The following is a 27,504-nucleotide window of genomic DNA, read 5'->3' as shown; positions in this document are numbered from 1 at the left end:
AATGTTTGTAGACCCCTTCATTACATGTCCTCCCCTTCCATACTCCAGGTAACTTATTTCACGTACGTGTATAAAGATATTTAGGCTCGTTGGTCTCGTCATGAAACTGCAATGAAAAAGCACCGGGGGAGGCAGCCATCACATCTGCCTCACTGAGGGGGACGTGTCTAACACGCCCCCCTCAGTAAGGACACGCCCCCTTTCAGTGAGGCCACGCCCCCTCAGTGTGTGAATCTGGCTCTGACACTAGCCAGTGCCTCCCCAGCCATTGACCTCACCGCACGTCACTGGGTTGGAGGCCCATGTGTCCACTTAGTCACTCCATCCATGCCTCGCATGTCCGCGGGATCAGGCACTTCTGAGCGATGTTATACATTCCTGAATCTGGCAGGCAGGGTCGAGGATTTCAAGGGAGACAATTTAATGACTCCTTTATATGAGAGCAAGGGCTAAAAAATACCTTTACCCCCTCTACGGAAAACCGAAACAGGAGGAATCCTCCACAATTCTGGCTATCGCCTGATGAAGCTGGTTCTAATTACTGTCCTGGATTTAGACACCAAGGCGCACGACCACAGCGGACCGAGTTCTCTGTGGGGAAGAACAATCTCGAAAAAGTACTCACTTCTAAATCTTTTGTAGTAATTTTTGTATTACTTTAGTATAAATACATGTTAATTTTGATTCATATGTTGTTGTTTTCATGACTTTGTGAACAAAAAGACACAAATTCGCCCGTTTTCTCATTGAAAATATGTACATTTGAAAATATCAATGTCCTGGTCACAAAAGCAAAGTTTATGGGGAATAATAGCCATTTTTTATACCTTTTAGGAATACGCAATTACGAAATAACACTTACTACCCTGGAACAGAAATTGTGTGACAGTGTAATCCTTGAAGAGATTCACGGAGACTCCAGTTTGGCTAGAATGTAAGTACGAGCAGAACTAAAGTCATCTCCAACCAAGCACGGTTCGCTGAACATAAGAAAACCACTGTTGCAGGGGACACAATTGCAACGCACAACACAGAGGTTGCATGTTCATGGTACTGTAACGAGTCGAGGCGTGCCAGGATCAAAATGATGGAATACCGAGGCGAGCCAGAACAGCATGGAGTGATTTTGGAATTTGATTTTAATATTGAAAAGCAACGTAAAAAAATGTGATTTGCCACGTACATTCAAAACATTGAAAGGTACGTACACGAAGCTTGGAGATAAATACACGTTCATGATAAGCAACACTGTCTTATGTTTGCACTTACTGAAATATTCCACACGTCTACAATCAAGAGCAATAAGTGTCTGGAGAAAACCCACCACTCTCTGCAGACCTGGCTCCGAGTGTATTTCACGTTTCCACAATTAAATAACTTATTATGTGGGAAGTGAATTCCTGGCAGCAATGAAGCGACGTGAGGCGTAAGCGAAGTGGTTTGAGGAGCGAGACAGTTCTTGCCAGCGGGGATTTAAAGCCACGGGACATCGATGATGACGACGATGACGATGACGACGATGATGATGACGATGATGATGACGATGATGACGATGACGATGGACCAAGTGCTTTGGACGTCGAGGGGACCATGTAGAGAAACTGCTCAACATCACCAAGGCTCTGTTCTTGGTGTTAGGACACAAGATTTCAAATCCTCTTGCGACTGAAGGCAGCTGTAAGGGATTGTTTAATGAAACCAACGTCGATATAGGATTGCCAGGACGTCAATTCTTGACTTAAAGCTTTCGTGACTGCAGGAATTCATGTTCTTGGGTCTTTCGGTAAAGTAACGTAGATAGGTTCAAAGAAAATAACAAAAAAACTACGATGTTTCGATCGCAACACAAGCGGTCGTCTTCAGGAAAAGGAGGGTTAGCTTCCAAGGCAAACTGTTTGTAAGGGTTTAAAATGGGCGTAGCCCAAATGTCAGCAGCCAATGATAATGTAAGTGGTGGGCAGCCAACCCGACGGTGGTTGGTTTTCCACCAATCAAAGGGCTGTCAGGTGAAAATTTGCATGTTAAAGAGAGATTAGCATGTTAATGGAAGATTACAGAGCCGCAGCCAAGGGGTCGACATGCGAAGTGACTGTGAAAGCGCAAGTTTCAAATGGGCGTAAGGCACAACTAACATCGGAAGGTGGTATGATGGGAACATCATAGCCAATCATGACTTAAACTGGTTGATAACGTCCTTTCAATGATTGCTCAGTTTGTACCCATCTTCTCGGTTGAAATGTTGTCTGTGTCTGTATATATAGATGGCTTCATTAATCTTTGTTGATAGCCATTGGGCTTGCAAAGTACCTTCGTCTTAGAGAAATCAATTTCGTGTGAGCCCACCACATTAAAACAATGATCAGCCACGGCTGAGGTATTGGTCCTATTATGTTTCAGATCTGCCTTATATTCACGAACACGGTCCGAGACATGTCGCTTAGTTTCCCCAATGTAACTACTGCCGCAGACAGCTTAGTTTGTAGACGCCGGGGTATTGCATGTCAGGGATCACATCCTTCACAGATGGGATTAGGTCACGAAATTTATGTACTGTGTTAAATCGAACCTAGATCCTGTATTTGCTCATGATTTTGGAAATATTTTTGGTGACCCCTGCTATGTATGGCAAGGTGATGGTTTTGATAGGGTCCTCAGATGGTTATTTCCCAATGTTTGGGGTGATAGATTTACAGATTGTGTAGTCTGAATTGGTGTACGTGTTCCAGTTCACTGGTCAGGTGATGATGGTCGGAAATACATCGAGCTCTATGGTGTAGAGTTTTTATGAGGGAATTCTTCTGGGATGGATGGTGGTGGGAGTCAGGTTTTAGGTAGGCCTCCATATGGGTGGCTTTCCTGTAGACAATGTCCCATTGAGCCATCTGGTCTCTTTTCGATTAAAACATCCAAGAATGGTAACCTGCTCTTAGGTTCTTTCGGTAAAGTCACGTAGATAGGAAAATAAATACATAAATAGCAAGCGATCGTCCTCAGGTGAAAGAGAGAAACACGCCTCTGTGACGAGGCATTATATAGAGGGGGAGGGGGGGGGAGGCTGTAAAGGGGCGAGAGGGTGGGGATAAAATTCAAAGAGGACTTGGGTGAGAGAGAGAGAAAAGAAATATGACAAGGACGCCTAGATATTAAACTTAACAAAATTTAGAAATGTAATGCAACTCAGAGAGTCGGCTAACACAACAGTTAACACTTCACCCGGTTGATCAACGTCCTTCCAAAGATTGCTACATTTTGCATCATCTTCTCGGTTGAAGTTATGTCCGAGTTGTGTGGAAAACCTCCCCGTAGAGGCGGTTCAATCTTGATTAGAAGCTTTCGCGACCGCAGGATTTCATACTCTTATGTTCTTTCGGTGAAGTCACGTAGGTAGGAAAATAAATCATAGATCACGACGTTCCGATCGCAACAACAAGCGATCGTCCTCGGGTGAAAGAGAGAAACACGCCTCTGTGACGAGGCATTATGTAGAGGACGATCAATTGTTGTTGCGATCGAAACGTCGTGATATATTACTTATTTTCCTATCTACGTGACTTTACCGAAATAACCTAAGAGTATGAAATCCTGCAGTCACGAAGGCTTCTAATCAATGGTAACTTGCCATCCTTTTCCACCCCCATGGTGAATTTGATGGCTGGGTGTATGGAATTGATGTGGTTGAGGAATTGGCTCAGGGCTGGTTGGCCATGTGGCCAGATGACGAACGTGTCATCTACGTACCTCTTCCACAAGGACGGATGTAGAGTGGATGCCTGGATGGCATCTGGCTCAATTTTTTCCATAAAGCCATTGGCTACAACTGGAGATAAGGGAGAACCCATTGGGGTACCTTCAACTTGTTTGTAGAATGTTCCATTCCAGGTGAAGTAAGTGTTGGTGAGGCAGTATCTTAATGTGGTGGGCTCGCACAAAATTGATTTCTCTAAGACGAAGGTACAGTACTTTGCAAGCCCACTGGCTATCAACAAAGATTCGTTCATGAAGCCATCCATATATATAGACACAGACACAATTTCAACTGAGAAGATGGGTACAAACTGAGCAGTCATGGGAAGGACGTTATCAACTAGTTTAAGTCATAATTGGCTATGATGTTCCCATCCTACCACCTTCCGATGTTAGTTGTGCTTTACACCCATTTCAAACCTTGCGCTTCCAGTCACTTCGCGCGCTGACCCCTTGGTTTGCTGCTCTGCGATCTTCCATTAACATGCTAAGCTCTTTTTAACATGCTAATTTTCACCTGGCAGCCCTTTGATTGGTGGAAAACCAACCACCGTCGGGTTGGCTGCCCACCACTTACATTATCATTGGCTGCTGACATTTGGGCTACGCCCATTTCAAACCTTTATAAACAATTTGCCTTCAGAAGCTAACCCCCTTTCCTGAAAACGACCGCTTGTGTTGCGATCGAAACGTCGTCGTTTTTTGTTATTTTTTATATTTTCTTAGAACCTATCTACGTGACTTTACCGAAAGACCCAAGAATAGGACGTCAATTGTTTGTGATGTGATGTGATAATACAATTCACGATTTACGCCGAGTATCGGAACATCAGTTTCAATCAACTTTGTAATTTTACGTTTAGTCTTTGTTGTGCTTGCTGATGTATATCAAGTGCACATTGCTTACTAAACCGTAGTTCGCTCAACACGAGTCTGTCCCGAGTTTCCTAATCATTGTAAATTTACAATCTATCACACTTATAATGCACATGCCATCACAAAACGATGATGCCATATAATCACCAACCCATAAATTTCTCCGGAAAACGTTTCTAGAAACGCTCATTTAACGGTTAAAACAACCTTTTTAAAACTTAAATTATTCCTGTGAACATTAACTTGCTAATTCGTAACTATTAGGCCCGGTAAAGAATTACTTAGGAAAAAAATCAACGAGCAATGATAATCATATGACGATATGATTACCATGGATCTTATATCGTACGATATATCGCAGTATCGCCATATCAGGGCAACCCTACGTGGATATTTATTCAAATTGGGCCGAATGGAGCCTGTATGTACGTACGCTGAACTTCCTTCACGCCGTATGTAGCCAACCGCGCTAATCAGAGATGCGTCACATTCGTACACACACAAACACAGGCGCGGCGCATGAGTTCTGTCAGTCTTGGTAATCTAGCTGCAGGATTTCCATCTGCTCCGTGATGAAACTGGAGCTTTTCTCACACATCGACTGAATGTGATGTTTTAAAGATGCGAGGCTTTTGTAGGCGGCAGCAAGTTCCATCTGCAACCTGCACGTCTCTTCTTGAAGCTCGGCGTTCTTGCCCTCCAACTTCTTGCAGCGCTGCGGAATATAAAAACATGAACAACGTTGGGAGAACGGTGGCCGGTTGGCTCAGAGGTCAGAGGTCACAAACAACGAGCAAGGCAACACTGCCACCCGTGATTAAACTGTTTTTTCACGTGTGAGTTAATGGTCATACCATGTTTACCAACGATTAAGGAAACAAAAACACATTGTATTATGTATACATGTATGTTGAACTTCTTTCACACTGCACGCATTAAATTGGGTTCTGCACTTAATCTGGCAAACAATTCCAGCTCCGCGGATCAAAAGCACGAGTTTGACTGCCATGCGACAATCGCACAGCACAGTGTTTTTGAAAGAGCGAACCGTAACCGTGTGATGGGGAAAAGGGCCACGTGAGGGATTTTTTGGCAGAATTACTGTGAACATTCTCCTGTGCAGCTGCTGTGAACCACGGGTCCACACTGCTCTACGTGCACCGTGTGGACTCTTTGTCTCAGGTAACGAGACCGCAGTTGGAATTGGTGGGTGGGTGGGGGATCCATAAACGCTGAAGAGCATCCCCTGCTCAAATAAGTGTGGGGTGGCCCTCATCTCTACTGGTGGCCCTAAGCCCGCCATTGACACGCTTCGATGACGGAGGCCAGTCTCTATATGTCTCAATCGCATTTCCATCAAGTGACCAGGATGTGCACCTGGGCTCTGCCAAGTGCGGCAGTCGAATGCCGGAAAAGCAAAGGAAGGCACGAGAAGTAAAACACAGCTGCGTCACCTCTTCCATCTGCAAGGCCTTCGTGTGTGTCACGAGTGTCCGCAGGGAAGCTTCTGCCCGATATTTGAGGCAGCTGTCGGTTCTCCCTCCCGCACGCTGCAGCTGGGATTCGGGCGAACACAGCTGAGAGATTTCCCAAGCGTCCGGGGCGTCGGGCAGCAGCAGCTTCGGAAGAGGCTGCACCCTGTTAGGTAAGGCACCGAAGTCCAGCTGAGAGTCCTTCTCCGAGACCCGCGGCCTGGAATTCTGGAGCCTCTGCACCGCCTTCCCCCTGGCGAACGCGGAGTCCGAGCCCGGCTGCTCCGCGTGCGCGCATCGGCCCCCGTAGCGAACCAGGCGATTCTCCAACGCGGGCGGTTCCTCCGCGTCTACAGCACGATGACGCTTAGGAAGCGGGGGAGGGGACAGCCAGTGGTCTGTCTGCGAGGCCCTGTTGACGGTGGAGTGGTGCACCTTGACCGAGATCCTCTGAGCAGAGCTGGTGAGCAGGGTGAGGGAACTCTCATTGCCGTCACTGCCCTTTCTGGACTTCAGCAGGGCGCACAGGTCAGGGGCTACGGGGCGACAGAAACGTGCGCGCAAGATCAGCCGCGTGTCTGCCACTCTCGCGGGTGACTTACCATCACCGTGTGAAATGCATAAATACGACCGTCAAAATCACCGTCCCTTATCGAATACTTCCGAGGACAGGCGCGCGACGGAAAGCATCACAAGCCGGCGGCTCGGCGTCCTCTAGGAAAGGAATCAAAAAGGGGTGCGCGCGCCGCGTGGCCTCCGTATGAGGGCGACGTGCGGGGCGGCACGCACCGTTGTCCGGGCTGGGCGTCTCCGACAGGGACGTGAGGGACGGGGATGGCGACGTGGCCCCCACTCCGTGCCGCCCGCTCGACGCGCACTCCATCACCAGCTCCTTGCACTGCCGGTGGCAGTTCACGCCGCAGTCTGCCGTGGAGACACGTGGGGAAAGGGGGCACGGCGTCGACAAACACATTCGGTGCCAGCGGCGAAGTCACGGCGCACTCCGTGGCCCGGTTGAAGCGGGGCCGCCCACACCTCGCGTGGCAGCCTGAGTCGGGGGACATTCCACATTCCCGTGGCAGGTGGCCAGTCTGTGTACAGGAAGGCCATCGTTGACGTCCCAAGCAGAGGCACAGTCGTGTGTCCCCTGTAACGCCGCGTGTTTTGATAGCGCGAATTTGATGTGTGACGCGATTCATGGATGAGGGGACAAATTTTTGATAACGCGGACGCGAATTGGATATAACGCGATCGAGCGAACGGGACTACATCGCGCGAGGAGGAATAAGCGGTCGTACGGCTGCCTCGGCGTAGCATCGCACAAGGCGCTGGGATGCTGCTGGATGCTTCAAGATGCGAACCCACGCACCTCGGTCTCTGTTCGGCCTGCGTACGCATCTTACACCTTATCACGGACCGTGATTTTTCCATAACGCGGTGTTCTTCAGGAGCACAACTACCACCGCCGTGTTACAGAAGAACAGACTGTACTTTTTTTTTTACGATGGGCCAACTTGTGAGTCAAGACTCTCACCAAGCACCCTGTACCCAAGCATCACATCTTGATACCCGTAATGCATCAGAAAAAAAACATTACGTTTGCCCAGGGAATGTTCAAGTCAAGGTTCAGTTTGTCTTTCTGCTCAAGCGTTCATCTCTGTTGGCGGCCTTAAGCCATCGTTGGAAATTCCACATTTCCATGGCTGGTGAACGGTACGTCTACATGGCCACTTTTCGTTATGACTTCGAGGCATTTTCCTGGCGTCCCATTCCAAACGTACACAAGTCGTGCATATGTACGTTTTTAACTTTGTTTGCACCGTACGTGGCCGACCGTGCTAATCGGAGATAAGTTGCTTACATATTATCCTGACTTGACATTCGTAGCAGCCTCCGTTCAAAGGCGATACGATCCTTTTCACAGTCGCTTTATTCAAAGTGCTTTAAAGTTTGGGGGGGAAAAAACAGGTTAAAAGGTGACAATTGTACACTGGATTACACATTAAAAAAGAGATAGGAGTTTACCTTTACACTTGAAGCCTTGCTTCACTAGGCCCCACAGCTTATGCAAGAGAAAGACGTCAGAGGTAGGGGCAACGTTAGTCACACGTACACGTGGCGAGGCATGCACTTGCCCCGAGCACAGCTTGCAAAAACCATACGGGTCACCCATATTCTCGTACAGGGAAATTGAGCTTGAAAAACGAATCGTCTATTCCTTTGTCTTTCTCCCTTGTGACGAGACTTTGTAGGATGAACGTTGAGATTTATAAAGGTGGCCGATAAGGTCTGAATTGGTCTGTAATAAGGTAGGCAGCACTGATAAGGAGGGGTTGACAGCTTCGTACAGGGGCGTCGGCAACCTTTCAAAGAAGAAGAGCCGTTTTGTTGTTTGTATTTAATTAAAATAGTTCCAGAGCGGCTTCAGAACGCAGAGCGACTTGGAACACAAACACAGCAGCAGGCGTACAGCGGGTGACAAGTCCCCACGTGTGGTGGAATACAACTACGTCTATTTGGTTGTTTGTACCCGTTAGTTATTCTTTCACAATACTGTACAGTTTGTTGTCAACAAGGCATCCCATAGGGACCCCATTCCCTGCCATATTTCACCAATTATCTTTACGGAAAATGATGTTTAAGATTTACGGGGGGGGGGGGGGGGGGTTAACGGCGGCAAGGGGGGAGCTAAAGGGCAGCAAGGGGGAAGCCAAAGGGCAGCAAGGGGGAAGCTAAAGGGCAGCAAGGGGGAAGCTAAAGGGCAGCAAGGGGGAAGCCAAAGGGCAGCAAGGGGGAAGCTAAAGGGCAGCAAGGGGGAAGCTAAAGGGCAGCAAGGGGGAAGCTAAAGGGCAGCAAGGGGGAAGCCAAAGGGCAACAAGGGGGAAGCTAAAGGGCAGCAAGGGGGAAGCCAAAGGGCAGCAAGGGGGAAGCTAAAGGGCAGCGAGGGGGAAGCTAAAGGGCAGCGAGGGGGAAGCCAAAGGGCAGCAAGGGGGAAGCTAAAGGGCAGCAAGGGGGAAGCCAAAGGGCAGCGAGGGGGAAGCTAAAGGGCAGCGAGGGGGAAGCTAAAGGGCAGCGAGGGGGAAGCTAAAGGGCAGCTAAAGGGCAGCAAGGGGGAAGCTAAAGGGCAGCAAGGGGGAAGCTAAAGGGCAGCAAGGGGGAAGCTAAAGGGCAGCTAAAGGGCAGCAAGGGGGAAGCTAAAGGGCAGCAAGGGGGAAGCTAAAGGGCAGCGAGGGGGAAGCCAAAGGGCAGCAAGGGGGAAGCTAAAGGGCAGCGAGGGGGAAGCTAAAGGGCAGCGAGGGGGAAGCTAAAGGGCAGCAAGGGGGAAGCTAAAGGGCAGCGAGGGGGAAGCTAAAGGGCAGCGAGGGGGAAGCCAAAGGGCAGCAAGGGGGAAGCTAAAGGGCAGCAAGGGGGAAGCTAAAGGGCAGCGAGGGGGAAGCTAAAGGGCAGCGAGGGGGAAGCTAAAGGGCAGCGAGGGGGAAGCCAAAGGGCAGCAAGGGGGAAGCTAAAGGGCAGCAAGGGGGAAGCCAAAGGGCAGCAAGGGGGAAGCCAAAGGGCAGCAAGGGGGAAGCTAAAGGGCAGCAAGGGGGAAGCTAAAGGGCAGCAAGGGGAAAGCCAAAGGGTAGCAAGGGGGAAGCCAAAGGGCAGCAAGGGGGAAGCTAAAGGGTAGCGAGGGGGAAGCCAAAGGGCAGCAAGGGGGAAGCCAAAGGGCAGCAAGGGGGAAGCCAAAGGGCAGCAAGGGGGAAGCCAAAGGGCAGCAAGGGGGAAGCTAAAGGGCAGCAAGGGGGAAGCCAAAGGGCAACAAGGGGGAAGCTAAAGGGCAGCAAGGGGGAAGCCAAAGGGCAGCAAGGGGGAAGCTAAAGGGCAGCGAGGGGGAAGCTAAAGGGCAGCGAGGGGGAAGCCAAAGGGCAGCAAGGGGGAAGCTAAAGGGCAGCAAGGGGGAAGCCAAAGGGCAGCGAGGGGGAAGCTAAAGGGCAGCAAGGGGGAAGCTAAAGGGCAGCGAGGGGGAAGCTAAAGGGCAGCTAAAGGGCAGCAAGGGGGAAGCTAAAGGGCAGCAAGGGGGAAGCTAAAGGGCAGCAAGGGGGAAGCTAAAGGGCAGCTAAAGGGCAGCAAGGGGGAAGCTAAAGGGCAGCAAGGGGGAAGCTAAAGGGCAGCGAGGGGGAAGCCAAAGGGCAGCAAGGGGGAAGCTAAAGGGCAGCGAGGGGGAAGCTAAAGGGCAGCGAGGGGGAAGCTAAAGGGCAGCAAGGGGGAAGCTAAAGGGCAGCGAGGGGGAAGCTAAAGGGCAGCGAGGGGGAAGCCAAAGGGCAGCAAGGGGGAAGCTAAAGGGCAGCAAGGGGGAAGCCAAAGGGCAGCGAGGGGGAAGCTAAAGGGCAGCGAGGGGGAAGCTAAAGGGCAGCAAGGGGAAGCTAAAGGGCAGCGAGGGGGAAGCTAAAGGGCAGCTAAAGGGCAGCAAGGGGGAAGCTAAAGGGCAGCAAGGGGGAAGCTAAAGGGCAGCAAGGGGGAAACTAAAGGGCAGCTAAAGGGCAGCAAGGGGGAAGCTAAAGGGCAGCAAGGGGGAAGCTAAAGGGCAGCAAGGGGGAAGCTAAAGGGCAGCGAGGGGGAAGCTAAAGGGCAGCGAGGGGGAAGCCAAAGGGCAGCAAGGGGGAAGCTAAAGGGCAGCGAGGGGGAAGCTAAAGGGCAGCGAGGGGGAAGCTAAAGGGCAGCAAGGGGGAAGCTAAAGGGCAGCGAGGGGGAAGCTAAAGGGCAGCGAGGGGGAAGCCAAAGGGCAGCAAGGGGGAAGCTAAAGGGCAGCAAGGGGGAAGCCAAAGGGCAGCGAGGGGGAAGCTAAAGGGCAGCGAGGGGGAAGCTAAAGGGCAGCAAGGGGGAAGCTAAAGGGCAGCGAGGGGGAAGCTAAAGGGCAGCTAAAGGGCAGCAAGGGGGAAGCTAAAGGGCAGCAAGGGGGAAGCTAAAGGGCAGCTAAAGGGCAGCAAGGGGGAAGCTAAAGGGCAGCAAGGGGGAAGCTAAAGGGCAGCGAGGGGGAAGCCAGCATGCGGCTGTGCAGGCTGCCAAGCCCTGATCTCGGCAGTGGTCGTGGCGGCTGCGTCCGTGGTATTCACGCGCAACATCTGCGGTGGACTTTTTTTTTGTTGGGGCCCATTTTCACATTTTCACCGCCAGCAGCGCTCATCGGCGTCACGGCTTGAGACAACGAGAATCCGCTCGGGAAAACTCGCAGAGCGTTGCGACCGCCGTGTGTCCCACGTATTGGAGAATGGCTGCACGAGACATTTCTCAGAGGCGGTATTGTCTCACACACTCTTCTGTGAGATGATTTATCGCATGACAGTTGATGCCATCTTTTGTGTTTGTTTTTATCGTAGCCAAATTGGGTGCACATCCAAGGGGAGCAGTGACCACGGGATATTTTATTTACGATGTTACCAGGTAAGGCCCACTGAGCTGTATATCTCTTTTTCAGAAGTGACCTGGGACACAAATGGTCGCTCAAAGAAAGTGGGCTAATCACGTGGGCATTTACAGCAGCAGCCGAAGACTCTAAACGCGTAGTGATGCTGATTATAAATGTGTGGAGGGGAAAAACCGGAGGACCCGGAGAAAAATCCACGCAACCACGGGGAGGACATGCAAACTGCAAATATACAGCAGGTGTCGGGGTTGGGATTGAACCCACAACCTCCTGTATATCAGGCGAGGGAGTGAACATCTCCTAGCCAACGCAGTACGGCGGGTCCCTGGCACGTTTTTAATACGATTATTTTTTTATGGAGTCACTGGTGACCGGGCTGAAATCATTGATTCACTCCACTTGGCAGGCCAGTTGAATCACAGTTCAGAATCAGAATATGTATTCATCCTGGAGCAATCCGATGAGCTATAAAGCTCTTTTTCACAGAATTCCAGACATGACAGGAGTGAAGACTACAAGAAAGGCAAACAAAGCCCCCCAAACACAAACAAACACAACTGAACCATCCCCCCCATCCTACCAGACAAAGCCCACGGAGGTATTCACTTATCTTTCAGAAGCGATCTGGCCACACGCGATAGCCCAACAAAGCGGCTCATCAAGCGGAGTTTTACAGCAGCAAAATCGTCTCCATAATCCCAAGCGTTAACCTATAGCACGCTTGCCCACGGCTGGGCGGCTGTAACCTGGATTGGGAACCCAGGCTTCTCGGCTCTGTACTCTTGGCCCGTGGGCCACGTGGCCCGCCTCTCTGCAGTGAAAAACTCCGGGTGCCATCGTGACGACTCACAAAGCCGGCGCAGTGCTCGCAGAAGGTGGGCTTGAGGTACGTGGTCTCCTGGAAGTTGTGGGTGAACCCTTTGCCCAGCTTGCAGCGCAGAGAATTCGCTCGCAGGAAGTAGCCCATCATCTCCTCCTTGCTCACCTGACCGATCCTTTACGTGCGCGGAAAAATGCGAGCGTAAGGATGTTCATGACCATGAAAAATAAGGATAGGTTTCACCCTTCCTGGCAATAAACGCAGGAGGTGTTAAGATCTTCTTTGGTTCTTTCGGTAAAGTAACGTAGAATGAGAATAAAATAATAAAATAACACAATAAAATTCTCACGACGTTTCGGCCACAACGCAAGCGGCCGTCTTCAGGTGAAAGGTACAGACCTGTCGGGACGACAGAGCTTCAAGAATTTTATTGTGTTATTTTATTATTTTATTCTCATTCTACGTGACTTTATCGAAAGAACCAAAGGTGTTAAGATGTTCAACAAGCCAAATAAATTCCATTGGCAAGGCGTCAAGGCTGCATTAACCACATATTGTACTTGTGGTGAACATGCAAACAAAACATGCTCTGATTATATGTGCTTTAAAACGGATTGGTCTACACCAGAGACAGCCTTCTTTAGGGCCTAATCTGACCAGTGTCAGACCACACAAAAGACGAACAGGAGTACAAAGCCAATGCAAGTATCAGGGCATTCCTAGCTCGGGTTGAGCAGTTATGTCTATGATATATATATACAACGATGATATAAATCTATGAACTATGATATACAACTATGATATATATTTCTATATCATAGATGACACGGTAAATATAGTTACATATAATCTGTGATATAATCCTTGTACACCCCTGTCAACTAAATCATCCCATTCTGTTACCGTTTTTTAAGCTCTGTCAAGTGCCTTGAGTGAAGGGGGCCTATATAAATATAACTTAGATTAGAATGTGATGGTGATGATGGTGATGATGATGATGACTCTGATGATGGTGATGATGACTCTGATGATGACTCTGATGATTGACACCTGAAGACGACCGTTTGTGTTATGGTCGAAACGTCGTGAGAATTTTTATTGTTTTATATATTTTATTATTTTGTTGTTTCTCTTCAACGTGACTTTACCAAAAGAACTAAGAATATGGACTCTGATGATGGTGATGATGACTCTGATGATTGTGATGATGACTCTGATGATGGTGATGATGACTGATGATGGTGATGATGATGATGATGGTGATCATGACTCTGATGATGGTGATGATAACTCTTATGATGGTGATGATGGTGATGATAACTCTGATGATGGTGATGATGACTATGATGATGATGATGACTCTGATGATGGTGACTCTGATGATGGTGATGATGACTCTGATGATGGTGATGATGACTCTGATGATGGTGATGATAACTCTGATGATGGTGATGATGGTGATGATAACTCTGATGATGGTGATGATGACTATGATGATGGTGATGATGATGATGACTCTGATGATGGTGACTCTGATGATGGTGATGATGACTCTGATGATGGTGATGATGACTCTGATGCTGGTGATGATGATGGTGATGATGATCATGATGGTGATGATGATGATGACTCTGATGATGGTGATGATGGCTCTGATGATGGTGATGATGACTCTGATGATGGTGATGACGACTCTGATGATGGTGATGACGACTCTGATGATCGTGATGATGACTCTGATGATGGTGATGATGACTCTGATGATGGTGATGATGACTCTGATGATGGTGATGATGACTCTGATGATGGTGATGATGATTCTGATGGTGATGACGACTCTGATGATGGTGATGATGATGGTGATGATGACTCTGATGATGGTGATGATGGTGATGATGACTCTGATGATGGTGATGACGACTCTGATGATGGTGATGACGACTCTGATGATGGTGATGACGACTCTGCTGATGGTGGCGATGACTCCGATGACGGTGATGGACCGAGTCAACGCCTGTCTGCCATTCGAATTCACAAACATCCCGTCCCCAAGTGGAGCTCTCGAACGGCGGCTCGGCATTAACTCCACACGCCCAAGAGAGCGGCTTAACCTTGGGTGGCTGACTAGGGCGCGAACCCAGGCCCTGTGAGCTCAGTCAGCGCGGAGTCGCGAGCGTCTCTCCCTCTCTCCGGCGTTAGCGCAGGCCGCCGGTGCCATCGCACCACTCACCGATCCCTCCTCAGGAAGCAGAACGAGTCCAGGAAGGGGAAATTGGCGGTGATGTTTTGGAAATCCTCTTGCGCGATGTAGCCGTCGTGGTCGTGGTCGTAGTTTTTGAACACGGTCTGGCGAAACGGAAAAGCGACGAGGCTTTGCTGAAGCAGCGGAGAAGAGTCATAAGTTCAAATCCCAGTCGGGGTTTCGCTCAGCCTCTCGTTTTTTTGTTGTTGTCCTGTGGTCGGTAAACGGAGTACCGCTCTTCGCCGTGGGATTTTCACAGCATTGCTTGAGGCACGCCAACAGCCGAATGCCCGAAAGGGGTGGGAGGTGCTTTGACTTCATAATTTGACTTTTCAACAGAAACGGAAAGATTCGGTGATTAGCAGGAATGTTCATCAGCAGTCAAAACGTGATATTTGTAAAAAAAATAATAACCGCAAGTAAAAGTGTCTCCCTGTTTGCGAGGGCACGGGGCAACGCTCCTCTCCACTAATAGTAAGCCAGCAGTGGAAATTCCACATTCCCGTGGCACTGACTCCTGTTGACTGTCTATAACAGTGCGCTTCAATGCAAGGCCCGCGGGCCATTGGCGGCCGCCCCTGGTGGCCTTTAGTGCGGCCCCCAACAATACACAACAACAACAACAACAACACGTGACAACACCCCACCATCATCGTGCTGTCAAACCAAATGGTTTGAATTGCGTGACGTCCGTCGCGCTGATGGTGTCTTATCGGCACAAGTGAAGAACACGGCTCTATAAAGTGCCACTCGATTGATCAACCGAAGGACTATATTGGCCCTCAAGTGGGGCTTGTGCTCACGATCTCTCAGTTTGATGATGGAGCCACTGGGCAGGATTGGCGTTGATCATTCAGGTGCAGGTTAAAGGCGCAGCCGCTGCACATGCTCACGCCACTGCTGGCTGGAAAGACCTCCGCTAGCAGGAGCGCTGGAGAACTCCTCTCGGGGGTTACTTTAGCGTACACTTCAGGGGTGGGAGCACCAACACGCGGCGCGACGATTGACCGCTCCACCTCTTTATTACTGCCGGGCGGACGGAGGTGGAGGGGATTTAAGAAACCTGCACCACCGGCGACGTCTGGATCGTGAGTCCGGCGCGCTGGCCATTACACCGCCGGCAAGTAAAGCGAGAGACTGCCGGAGACAAACCTCCACCATCTGACGGATGTGGCGATTGATGGCGGCAGGGTCTGGCTTGGGCTGAGCTTCCCTGGTCCAATCCAAGGAGAGTTTCAGCTTATTTGGAGTCGAACGCTGATGGGAAAATAATGTGATACGCTTAGAACGAGACGTGAACAGGCCAAAACATACAGTGCGAGTGGGAGGTGGGCTCGTCATGGCTATGTCGGTGACACTGAGCAGGCAGAGATAAAAACCTGGGTTCAGTTTAACACGTAGTGAGGCTTTCGTGACCAAATATTGTCCACAATAGACGTTTTTGGGGTTAGATCGTGCAAATATAAATGTGTCGTTAAACCCGCCACCACCCGACGCAGCCAACTCGTCAGGTTTGTCACGTAAACAAACGAATCAACACGTTTTGTTTACGTGACAAACCTTTACTAATTGGCTGCGTCGGGTGGTGGCGGGTTTAACGACACACAAAAAGCCTCGATTATGAAGCTGGTTGTAAATCCGAGTTGCAGATTAAACTGGCCTCCCAAGTGTCGTGCGCAGCTTTGGCACAAATTAATGTGTGACATTATTGCAGACATTTCGATACTCCGCTTTAAATCGGCGCTTCCAGCTTTGAGGAATGCTCATTTTGCTTAATTTTCATGAACATAACGTTCTTGTACACGGTGGCTCAAGGGGCTAAAACCGTGTCAGAGCATTGAGCTGGCATCTCTGAGATCCTGGGTTCCAATCTCTACGTGCATTGGTGACAAACACTGATTATTGGTGGCCATGCACCTGGCCTGTAATCCAGCACTGTGGAGGCAGCGAGGGTTGGTGAATCGAGCTAATGCTGTGGAACTCGCTTCCCGTGGGAGTCGTGGAGGTGCCACACCCTGACTCACCAGGAGAAGGCGGTACAGCATAGTGTGGGACTAATGTCATCCGTCCCATCTATATGGGATAGAGTGTTTCCCCCTTGCATGCGTGGGTTTTTCTCCGGGGAGCTCCGGTTTCCTCCCACGTGTACGAACAGCAATTCGTTGCATAAAGTCATCTCAGCATAATTGACGGCCGACAACGCAACTGGGACAGTTTTTTGTTGTCGTGAGCGCACGGAGGTGGACGCCCGTGTCGGTGACGGGCGCTGACGGGCGCTCGCATTTGCCGAAAGAGCCATCGCAGCGACTCGAAGGAGCTCACCGTTGCCTTGCCGTTTCGAGGCTCCCTCACGACCGACAGCTCATAAATCTCCTCCTCTGTGTAATACAGATCCAGAGACACCTGTAGCAGTAGCAATCGGGCAGAGGGTATACGAGCGGTAGATTAATCATCTCAGAAATGAAGAGCGATAATATGAATTGCGGCGGCGGCGTCAGCATGTTGTGTAGAATGGTCCAGACCTCCCTTTCCCTGGCGACTGACTCCGGGCACTATACACTATACACTACACTATACACTACTATACACTACACTACACACTATTATACACTATACACTATTATACACTACTATACTATACGCTACTATACACTACTACACTATATACACTACTATACTATACACTACTATACACTACTACACTATATACACTACTATACTATACACTACTATACACTACTACATTATATACTGTACGCCTTTTGGCGTTCTCTGGTCTAACACCGTATGAGACGAGGCTCTAAGGAAAGCTGTCTCTGGTGTGGACCAATTAGTTTCAAGGACAATGCATTGATTATCAGAGTATGTTTTTTGTTTGAATTGTGACCACAAATATTGTGGTTAATGCAGACATGATTCCTTGTAAAAAGGTTTCAGTTTTGTTGCCAGAAAAAAGGGGAAAACCCTATTCTTATACACTATATACTACTATACACTACTACATTATACACTAACTATAGACTACTACACTACTATCCCCTACTATACACTACTACACTATATATTACTATACACTGCACTTGTATACACTACACTATACACTACTATACTATATACTACCATACACTACACTTGTATACACTACACTATACACTACTACACTATATACTACTATACACTACACTATATACTACTATACACTACTACATTATACACGAACTATACACTACTACATTACTATCCCCTACTATACACTACTAAACTATATACTACCATACACTGCACTTGTATACACTACACTATACACTACTACACTACTATCCCCTACTATACACTACTACACTATATACTACTATACACTGCACTTGTATACACTACACTACTACACTACTATCCCCTACTATACACTACTACACTATATACTACTATACACTGCACTTGTATACACTACATTATACACTACTACACTACTATCCCCTACTATACACTACTACACTATATACTACTATACACTACACTATACACTACACTATACACTACACTACACACTACACTATACACTATACTATACACTACGCTCCACACTACACTATACACTACACACTATACACTACACTATACACTACACTATACTACACACTACACTACTATACACTACACTATACTACACACTACTATACACTACACTATACACTACTATACACTACACTATACACTACACTATACACTACTACACTACACACTACACTATACACTACACTACACACTATACACTACACTATACACTACACTATACTACACACTACTATACACTACACTATACACTACTATACACTACACTACTATACACTACACTATACACTACACTATACACTACTACACTACACTATACACTACACTATACTACACACTACACTATACACTACACTATACACTGCACTTGTATACTATACACGACACTATACACTGCACTTGTATACACTACACTATACACTACACTATACACTGCACTTGTATACACTACACTATACACTACACTATACACTACTATACACTACACTATACACTACACACTACACTATACACTACACTATATACTGCACTTGTATACACTACACTATACACTACACTATACACTACTACACTATACACTACTACACTATACACTACACTATACACCACTATACACACTACACTACTACACTACTATACACTACACTATACACTACCATATACTACACTATACACTACACTATACACTACACTATACACTACTACACTATACACTACACTATACACGACTATACACACTACACTATACACTACACTACACACTACACTATACACTACACTATACACTACACACTACCCTATACACTACACTATACACTACTACACTATACACTACACTATACACGACTATACACACTACACTACTACACTATACACTACACTATACACTACTACACTATACACTACACACTACACTATACACGACTATACACACTACACTATACACTACACTACACACTACACTATACACGACTATACACAGACTCTAGCTCTCCCCAGGCGTTCCCAAACAAACAAATAATCGACATTTACCGACGTTCGCCAATCCAGTGCTGGGTGAAGGGCTCCCCGTGCTGTGCGAGTCACGGGGATGTTGGTTGACCATACTTCACCCCGTCGGTCAGTGTAGGTTGGGGAAGGGGAGCTCTGGACCCCGGTTCAGATATCACTCGCAGCTAATATTAGCCGTGCCCAGGGGTCGAACTCGGGTGGGACAGGTTCACAGTGCAGTGCATCAAACACTCACAAATGTCCCGTAGACCCTGATGTGTTCACATGCAGCAAAACCGACGATAGCGGGTTGATTCCTCACTGCAGATTCGCACACCATGTAAGTGCTGTTAGCAAGCACCTGTTAAGGCCAGCACGGTGCACGAGCGGGCGGTGTGGTCACACGCCACGGCCGGCTGCCCAGAACCCGGGTAAGATATTGGCCACCGATGTTAGCCCTGAGCGAAAATCGAACTCGGGTCAACAGGGCGGCGTTGTGCGATGCACTGACGACTGCATCAGATAACCCCCCCTCACACAAACTACATCATGAATTTGTCCGCACACACGCGCAGTGTACGAGACACCGTCGAATGGGCAAGTTGGTCAGTGAGAAAAGGTCGAGTTAGCCGGGCAGGAAGCTCTTGAACCTCGGTGAAATTCAAGATGAGAATCCAGCTGTTTTGAGTGCTAAACAGGAGGTGCCAGCGATGGGCCAACAGCAAAACGTAAAGGGGGTGGTTAATCAACTCATAAAAGGCTCTTTCATTAAAAAAAAATGTGTGCGTCATTACTGATTTCATTCTGGGCCCATTGATCTACTTTTGGGCCCGAAGCATTTGCTTAGATTGCTCATGCCGCACGCTACCACCACCCACATACTCAACTAAAACTAAACTACTTTTTGTTTTACCAGGTAAAGCCCACTGAGCTATGTAGCTCTTTTCCAGAAGCGACCTGGCCACAAATGACAGCTCAACCACGTGGATCATCATCACGTGGACTTTTATTGCGGCCAAATACTCTAAACGCGCGGTGACGTTGATCCTAAAATGTGGAGGGGGAAAAACCCGGAGGATCTGGACTAAAATCCACGCAGCCACGGGGAGAGGGACCCGCAAACTCCAAATATACAGCAGCAGCAGGCGTCAGGGTCGGGATCGAACCCGCGATCTCCCGCATACCAGGCGAGGGAGTTAACATCTCCTAGCCACTGTGATGATGATGAGAGAGAGACACGCAAACTCCAAATATACAGCAGCAGCAGGCGTCAGGGTCGGGATCGAACCCGCGATCTCCCGCATACCAGGCGAGGGAGTTAACATCTCCTAGCCACTGTGATGATGATGAGAGAGAGACACCACAAACTCCAAATATACAGCAGCAGCAGCAGGCGTCAGGGTCGGGATCGAACCCACGACCTCCTGTGTACCAGGCGAGGGAGTTAACATCTCCTAGCCACTGTGATGATGATGAGAGAGAGACACGCAAACTCCAAATATACAGCAGCAGCAGGCGTCAGGGTCGGGATCGAACTCACGACCTCCTGTGTACCAGGCGAGGGAGTTAACATCTCCTAGCCACTGTGATGATGATGAGAGAGAGACACCACAAACTCCAAATATACAGCAGCAGCAGGCGTTAGGGTCGGGATCGAACCCGCGATCTCCCACATACCAGGCGAGGGAGGTAACATCTCCCAGCCACCGCGCGAACCCTCCTGAGGACGGCTACTCCGCAGACAGCTCACCGTGAGAAGGTGAACAAGGTCCATGTTGGGTTCGATCTGCGGCGGGGTGTGGTGCAGGTTCATCAGCGGGCTGAAGGTGGCGTGCAGATGCTGCATCTTGGCGAGGTTGATCCTCTCTCCGCTGAGCCAGTCGGGCAGGGCAGCATGCAGAGACACCAGGTCCTTGAGGTGAACGGCCAGAACGGGCAGCCAGAAGCCCTCGCACTGAGACACCGCCTGCCGGTAGCTGCGGTAGTTCCCCGACACGGACAGCAAGTCCGTCAATTCGAGCAAGACCTAGAAAAGGAGGGAACGACATTGAGAGAGGCCTTAGTCATTGGAATCAACAAGACAAGCAACGTATGTATGTGTGTTGAATTTATTTTGCACCGTACGTAGCCAACCATACTAATTGGACGTGCGGGGGAAGGACAACAAACTAAAAAAATGAGTTTTAAATCTAGATTTAAAAGTTAATAGCTCCAATGGATTCCTAATATCGGAACGAAGAGCGTTCCAGACGGCCGCCGATCCGCATCTAAAAAACGCGCGATGCAGTGACCGTATTTGTTCGAGAGTTTGCCACAAGCGGCTGCGAGGATGACCGGAGTGTGCGTGATGGTGTACACTCCTTGACGAGACCAGCAAGGTATTGTGGTTCATTTGTGGAAAGCACTGAGTGTGTAATGAGTTCGACCTGATAATGTATTCGTTCAGCAACCAGAAGTACGTGCTGGAAGTACACATTTGGGATGGAATCTAGACCCAAACAATGTCTGGCCAGCAGGAACGAGTAGAATAGTCTGTAACACTCGCGAGAAATAATTATTGCTGCTGAGTTGGCAGTGATGCAACATACCACAGTTAGCAATAAAAAATAAACTCACATTCGTAAATAACACCGTCATAAAATACATATATACAAGATAGGCGACGTTTCGGGTAATGGCCCTTCTTCATGGCACATAAATAGAGAGGCCAGAGAGATAAAATTTATAGATTTTGGGACTGCACTTAACATAATGGCACCTCATGGGAGTTAAACTCTATTTGTTTTCTTGATAACCAGTTTTTTTTTAATTTGCATATAATTCGCTATTAGTAGCTAATGAGTAATTGACAAACCCTTGAATTAAAAAAAAAACAATTACGACTAAATAAACTGATTGTACATTAAAGTAAAATTTATAAATGTTGCTGGCACATTGCATTGTGGGAAGATCTGTTCTTGTGAGAACAGGGCACAGCGTGCATAGCAACGCATGGCACTTTTACTCTGCAGAGGAGGTTCTCAGGAGCTCCCTCTACTGGAGATCCTTCCTCCAGCGAATGTCTTGGATGAGGTGGTAGTACCTACGGTGTGCCCCTCCACGCGTGACCTGCCAACAGACCGTGGCGAAATTCTGGCCGGACAGAGGCAAGGGATTGAGGAAAATCGACCATCGTTCCAACTGCAGGGAGATCGAACCACTGACCTCCGGATTGCAAGTCCAGCGCACGATCACCGACACCGCACCATCACCCGTTTGCTTACTGCCGGAAGAAGCTTTAAGGAGTAAGCGTGCACTGCGTTTCCCGCGTGTGGCGAAGCGCTCTGACGTTACCCTGTTGTCCTCGACTTGAAGGAAAGCGATTGTGTCGCGCAGCCTGGAGATGGAGCTGTGGTTGAGAGCCCCCACCACCGCCATGAGCGTGTTGAAGTTCTGTAGCCGCAGCAGATTCTTTGACCGACAGCGGCCCAAACACAAACGCAACGCAAATTAATGGACAGCGAGAGAGAGGACGCTCAAGAGGCATAAGCGCTGCCGCTCTCTTCCAACTAATGCTGGGGAGCAATTCTGAGTTAGTGCGGCAACTCTCTCTCTGTGTGTGACTGCAGTGAAAAACCCCCAAGTCAGGCTTCAGGGCATGCCAGAAAGGCTCCTTGAAAATATTACGTAATAACAACAACAGATCTTAAAGTGTAGCCCTATAACATATTGCTCACGCCTCTGCTGGCGGAACGGCTTCGACGAGAGGGAGCTCTTAAGAGAGCCCTTTTAGAGGGGGGTAATTGGCCTACTCTTCAACCATTCAGATGTCTTGGAGGAGGTGGGAGAAACCCACACTTTCGATGCTGGGTGGGGGGGGGGGAGATGAAAAAACTTTCACGACAGTTTCAACTGCCGCGACCGGGAGATAGAACCGGCGGACTCTGGATTGCGCTAACCATGACGATGCGGCAGCTTCTATCGACATAATAAACAAACGCAGACAATAGACGATTTGAAAAACTCCAGCCCGAATAGTGTCCGCATGTTCATTCTGGACATTTAAATTCCAAAAACAAGAGAGCACAAGGTCGCCATTAACAGCAGAGCACGTGGCAGACTGACAGTCAATCGGTGAGCCCATCGCCTCGGATGACGCGGTATACCACGCCGTCCGCTCGGGACAACCTCGCACTCTCGTTAAAAAAAAAAAAGTCAGTTGTTAATAAATGCGTCAAATATCTAGACCGTAGGACATGCGAAGTGCGTAGTGCACTTCACACTGTGAATATCAATCCAAATGGTTTCGTCTCGTCAACGCCGCACCCTCTAACGGCGAGCGAAGTGCCTGTTCGAGACGGGCGGGAGCGCCGGCCAGGCCCGGTAGCGCAGCGCACCTGTGCGAGGCTGAGGAACGAGCGGAAGACTTGCGCCCGCTGGGCCGGCAGCGGCTTGCTCAGCACCATGAGCTGCACCCACTGGCTCACGCCGTTGAACAGGGAGATGGATCTCTCGAGTGCCGGGACCCCTTCCACGGAGCCCCGCACCACGAAGCTCCTGTAGTCCGCAAACTGCCAGAAGACCCGATTTCGGTTCGAGTTGTGCACGCCCGTGAATGGATTCTCTTCCAAGTTCAAGTTGGTTGTTTAGTTGAACCAGGAGAGAACTCAAGTGGCCAGGATGGAGAATCACTTGCAAGAGTGACCCGGCTCACCAAATATGAGTTAAGCAAAATAAAGAAAATAATGTATGGCAACGGAACCAACAGAAATGGTTCCACAAACAAGATATCTATAATGTTGTACTATCTATTATAATCTTGGTTCTTTCGGTAAAGTCACGTAGAAGGGAAACAATAAAAATATAAAACAATAAAAATATATATTTTTTATTTTATTGTTTCCCTTCTACGTGACTTTACCGAAAGAACCAAGAATATCAATCCCTGCAGTCACGAAAGCTTTAAATCAAAATGTATCTATCATAAGTCAATGTTAAATGCATTCCCTGTTGTGTGAGCCAGCTCGGGCAGATTATTTTTAGACTGATCATAGTACAATTACACACCACACAGACATCGAGTGACTATTGTACTATGTACCTATTTTCCTACATATAACCCGCGGGGTATACCACTTTTTACAAACAAAACAAGACCCTGCGGGGTATATGGAGGTGCGGGCTATCCCAAAAATATTTTACACGTGTGACATGTCATAGCTCGTTTAATGTTTGACTAAAGCACTGCTGAATAAACCACTCGCACTAAAGTTGCACAATGGGACAGGCTTTAACAAGCGTCTACAAGACGCGAATCATAATTGCTGTTTCCCTTAGGCCGCTGCTATTGGCCGAGCACTATACAGTCGCGACCATGAGCATTGTTTCAAACTTCCAATGGCTTTGTTGCCAGGAGACAACGGCGTTACCGTAGTGCCGCTATTGTCTGCGCAGTGCGCAATCTACCAGTGCTAAAGCTGTACAGGGGTAACTACCGGTCCAGTAGCTGTGATATGATGAGGTCGAATGCTGGTAAACCTAACAGTACGCTTACTTACTTATCTACCAGTTACGTGTTGCTTATTTATTGGATATTTACTTTTGTTACTTATTTACTGTTTTAAGTTCACTCGTTTCTGGTTAGTTTGTTCTCTGTGCACGTTATGATTGTAATGTTAACAATTGATAGTGGAATGTATTACAAATGTAAACTTTGCATTAATATGATGGAATCAAGCTGCGGTAACGACGTTAAAGATATGAATGCATGCGGGGTATATGGAGGTGCGGGCTATCTGAAAATTTGTTTCACACAAAATGCTATTTTTGCGGGGTATATGCGTATGCGGGCTATATGCGGGAAAATACGGTAAACATTCACACGCTTCTTCCGTTTGTACCGTCACCATTTACGGCAAGTGACTTGGCTGAGCGGTCGCGGGTCGCCTCTTACTTAATTTAAGTTTTTTTCCTCTTTAGGGCTTCGGTTATTGGGGAATGTGTGGAGTTTTTGTTGCCGTTATTATTCGTGCTTCCGCACCACCGCCAAAACGCAGATGCCACGAGCGTCAGTTTGAGTGTCTTACAGAGACACGACGGAAGTACTTGTACTCCAGGAATGTGAGGAGCTCGGCCAGCTCCAGCGCGTGGAGGTGGTCCAGCAGCAGCGACATCTTCCTCCTCTTCTGCGGGTGCGGGCGTCGCGTCACCCTCCGCAGCCAATCGCACGACGGGCTACAGAAACGGCGCCGCTTAGATCTCGAGTTGCGCAAAGTTTTGACATCGGAAATGTGCTTTACTTATCCAGGAAAGTCGCACTGAGTCGGAGGACACTTTTGCAAGACGGTCCTGCTACTACGTTGGGTTTTTTTAAAATTGTTTTTTATCAAAATGTTTTCGACCAATTAATGCAAGTGGGAGGAAACCGGAGCACCCACAGAAAACCCACGCGTGCGAGGGGACAACGCTCTATCCCTGTACAGAAGGAAGAAAAGCGATTAGACCACTCGTTGTACCGCCTTCTCCTGGTGAGTCAGGGAATGCCACCTCAACTCCCACGGGAAGGGAGTTTCACGACAATTTGTGCGGCGATCCTCCAACCTTCGCTGCTCCCTCCACACTTGCTGAATTATAGGTAGCCACGTGCAATAGCCACCAATGCCCGGCTATACATACGGTGCATTTTTTTTTTCAAACAGACTTTTTGAGCGCAGGTCTAAAAGCCCAAAACGTCATGCGGCCGGCAACAAACGGCTCGAGCGGAGTTGCTCAAAGATTTATCGCACGTATCTTAAATTGAGCAAGGTGGTAATCGGAGCTTGGAGAAAGAGACGGTAGGAGGGAATTTCAAAGTGCAGCAGTGCACAGGAAGATGTTTTATCACGGCGGTTGAACACAATATGGCTGGGATGAAAGTCAGTCTGGTAGGCCCGAGTCTTCAACATGGGTAAAGGATATTCTTAGCTCTTTCGGTAAAGTCACATTGAAGGGAAACAATAAAATATATATTAAAAATTTAATATATACTTCATTATTTTATTGTTTCCCTTCAACGTGACTTTACCGAAAGAGCTAAGAATATGAATTACTGCAGTCACGAAAGCTTTAAATCAAAATGGGTAAAGGAATCAATGAGTGAATTTCACAGGAATGGTAAGCCAGACTAAACTATTTTGTTTATTTTACCAGGTAAAGCACGCTGAGCTATGTAGCTCTTTTTCATAAGTCACCTGGGTATCACAAGTGACAGCTCAATGAAGTGGCTTATCGTGTGGAAATGAATAGCAGCCAAATGCTCTAAATGCATTTTGTTTCTAAATGTGGAGGGAAAAACCGGAGGACTCGGAGAATATCCATGCGACCGCGCAAACTCCAAATATAGAGCAGCAGCAGCAGACCTCAGGTTTGGGATCGAACCCACGAGCCCCTGCGTACCAGGAGAGGTAGTTAATGCTTCGCCACTGCGGCAATAGAAGATTGATGAGGGGGCAAATGAGCACCGGTGAGCGAGTGGCTGGAGTGAATCGGTGAGAGCCGGATGAATCAATCTGACTGATTTACGTTGAATTCTACAAATCACAGTGATGTAGGAATTGGGTGCTCCACCTTAGATATAACATAAAATGATTTTTTAATTAAAAAAATCTAAAAATCACGACGGTCGAAACGGCGTGATTTTTTTTCATTTTGTTATTTTTCTATCCCCGTGACTTTACCGAAAGACCCAAAGAATATGAATTCCTGCAGTCACGAAAGCTTTAAGTCATCGTCAATAATTTCATGAACGAAATCAGCACCGCGCTGGTGACACCTTGATGAAGGCCACCGGATTGGTGGGTGCCCACACTGAGCGTTAAGAGAGCAGAGTCCTTGCCTATAACGTCTGACACCTCCCCAGCACTGATTCAAGCATCATCATCATCATCATTCCCCGAGGAAGATAAAGTGAGTACAATATAACCCCTCGGTAATTGGTTCCACTGCACCGGTCGTCAAGTGATTTGGTCGTTAAGCGAGTTAAAGTTAAAGTTAAGCGAGTTAAAGGTTTCATTCGTCCTGACAGCGTCGGAAGTTACCCTTTTTCACCCAAAAAAACCTACTTCTTAACATTTAAACAATGAATATTAATGCATAAAGATACTAACAGCGTTATAATATTAAAAGAAAAACGGCTAATCAACGCATTCATTAATATTTACCGTACCTACAACAGCCCGTCATTAACAGGGGAATGGTCAGGAAGCGAACACATTGGGCTCTATGGAGGCACTACACTACACTATATACTACACTATACACTACATTACTACACTACACTATATACTACACTACACTATACACTACATTACTACACTATACACTACTAAACACGACACTATACACTGGGCTCTATGGAGGCACTACA

The 27,504-nt window shown here is 48.1% G+C and overlaps 1 protein-coding gene across 1 annotated transcript in view; it reads right to left on the bottom strand.

Moving 5' to 3' along the window:
- Positions 1–1,121: 1,121 nt before the first annotated feature.
- LOC116943359 (ras guanyl-releasing protein 3-like) overlaps positions 1,122–27,504 on the bottom strand; it is a 41,398-nt gene continuing 15,015 nt past the window's right edge. The window contains exons 7-18 of the mRNA XM_076067599.1: positions 25,187–25,334; positions 23,498–23,671; positions 22,455–22,571; positions 20,872–21,147; positions 16,881–16,961; positions 15,711–15,815; positions 14,547–14,662; positions 12,347–12,491; positions 8,118–8,154; positions 6,882–7,016; positions 6,075–6,628; positions 1,122–5,335 (exon numbers count right to left, since the gene is read on the bottom strand). Of these exons, the coding sequence (XP_075923714.1) occupies positions 5,150–5,335; positions 6,075–6,628; positions 6,882–7,016; positions 8,118–8,154; positions 12,347–12,491; positions 14,547–14,662; positions 15,711–15,815; positions 16,881–16,961; positions 20,872–21,147; positions 22,455–22,571; positions 23,498–23,671; positions 25,187–25,334 (2,074 nt within the window). The 3' untranslated portion in view covers positions 1,122–5,149. The remainder of the gene's footprint in view (positions 5,336–6,074; positions 6,629–6,881; positions 7,017–8,117; positions 8,155–12,346; positions 12,492–14,546; positions 14,663–15,710; positions 15,816–16,880; positions 16,962–20,871; positions 21,148–22,454; positions 22,572–23,497; positions 23,672–25,186; positions 25,335–27,504) is intronic.

This window comes from Petromyzon marinus, chromosome 17 (assembly GCF_048934315.1).
Source record: "Petromyzon marinus isolate PM22_M1 ecotype Great Lakes invasive population chromosome 17, UKy_Petmar_22M1.pri1.0, whole genome shotgun sequence".
Classification (NCBI taxonomy): Eukaryota; Metazoa; Chordata; class Hyperoartia; order Petromyzontiformes; family Petromyzontidae; genus Petromyzon; species Petromyzon marinus.
The sequence above is the reverse complement of the archived record's forward strand: the minus strand, read 5'-3'. Positions and strand labels throughout refer to the sequence as shown.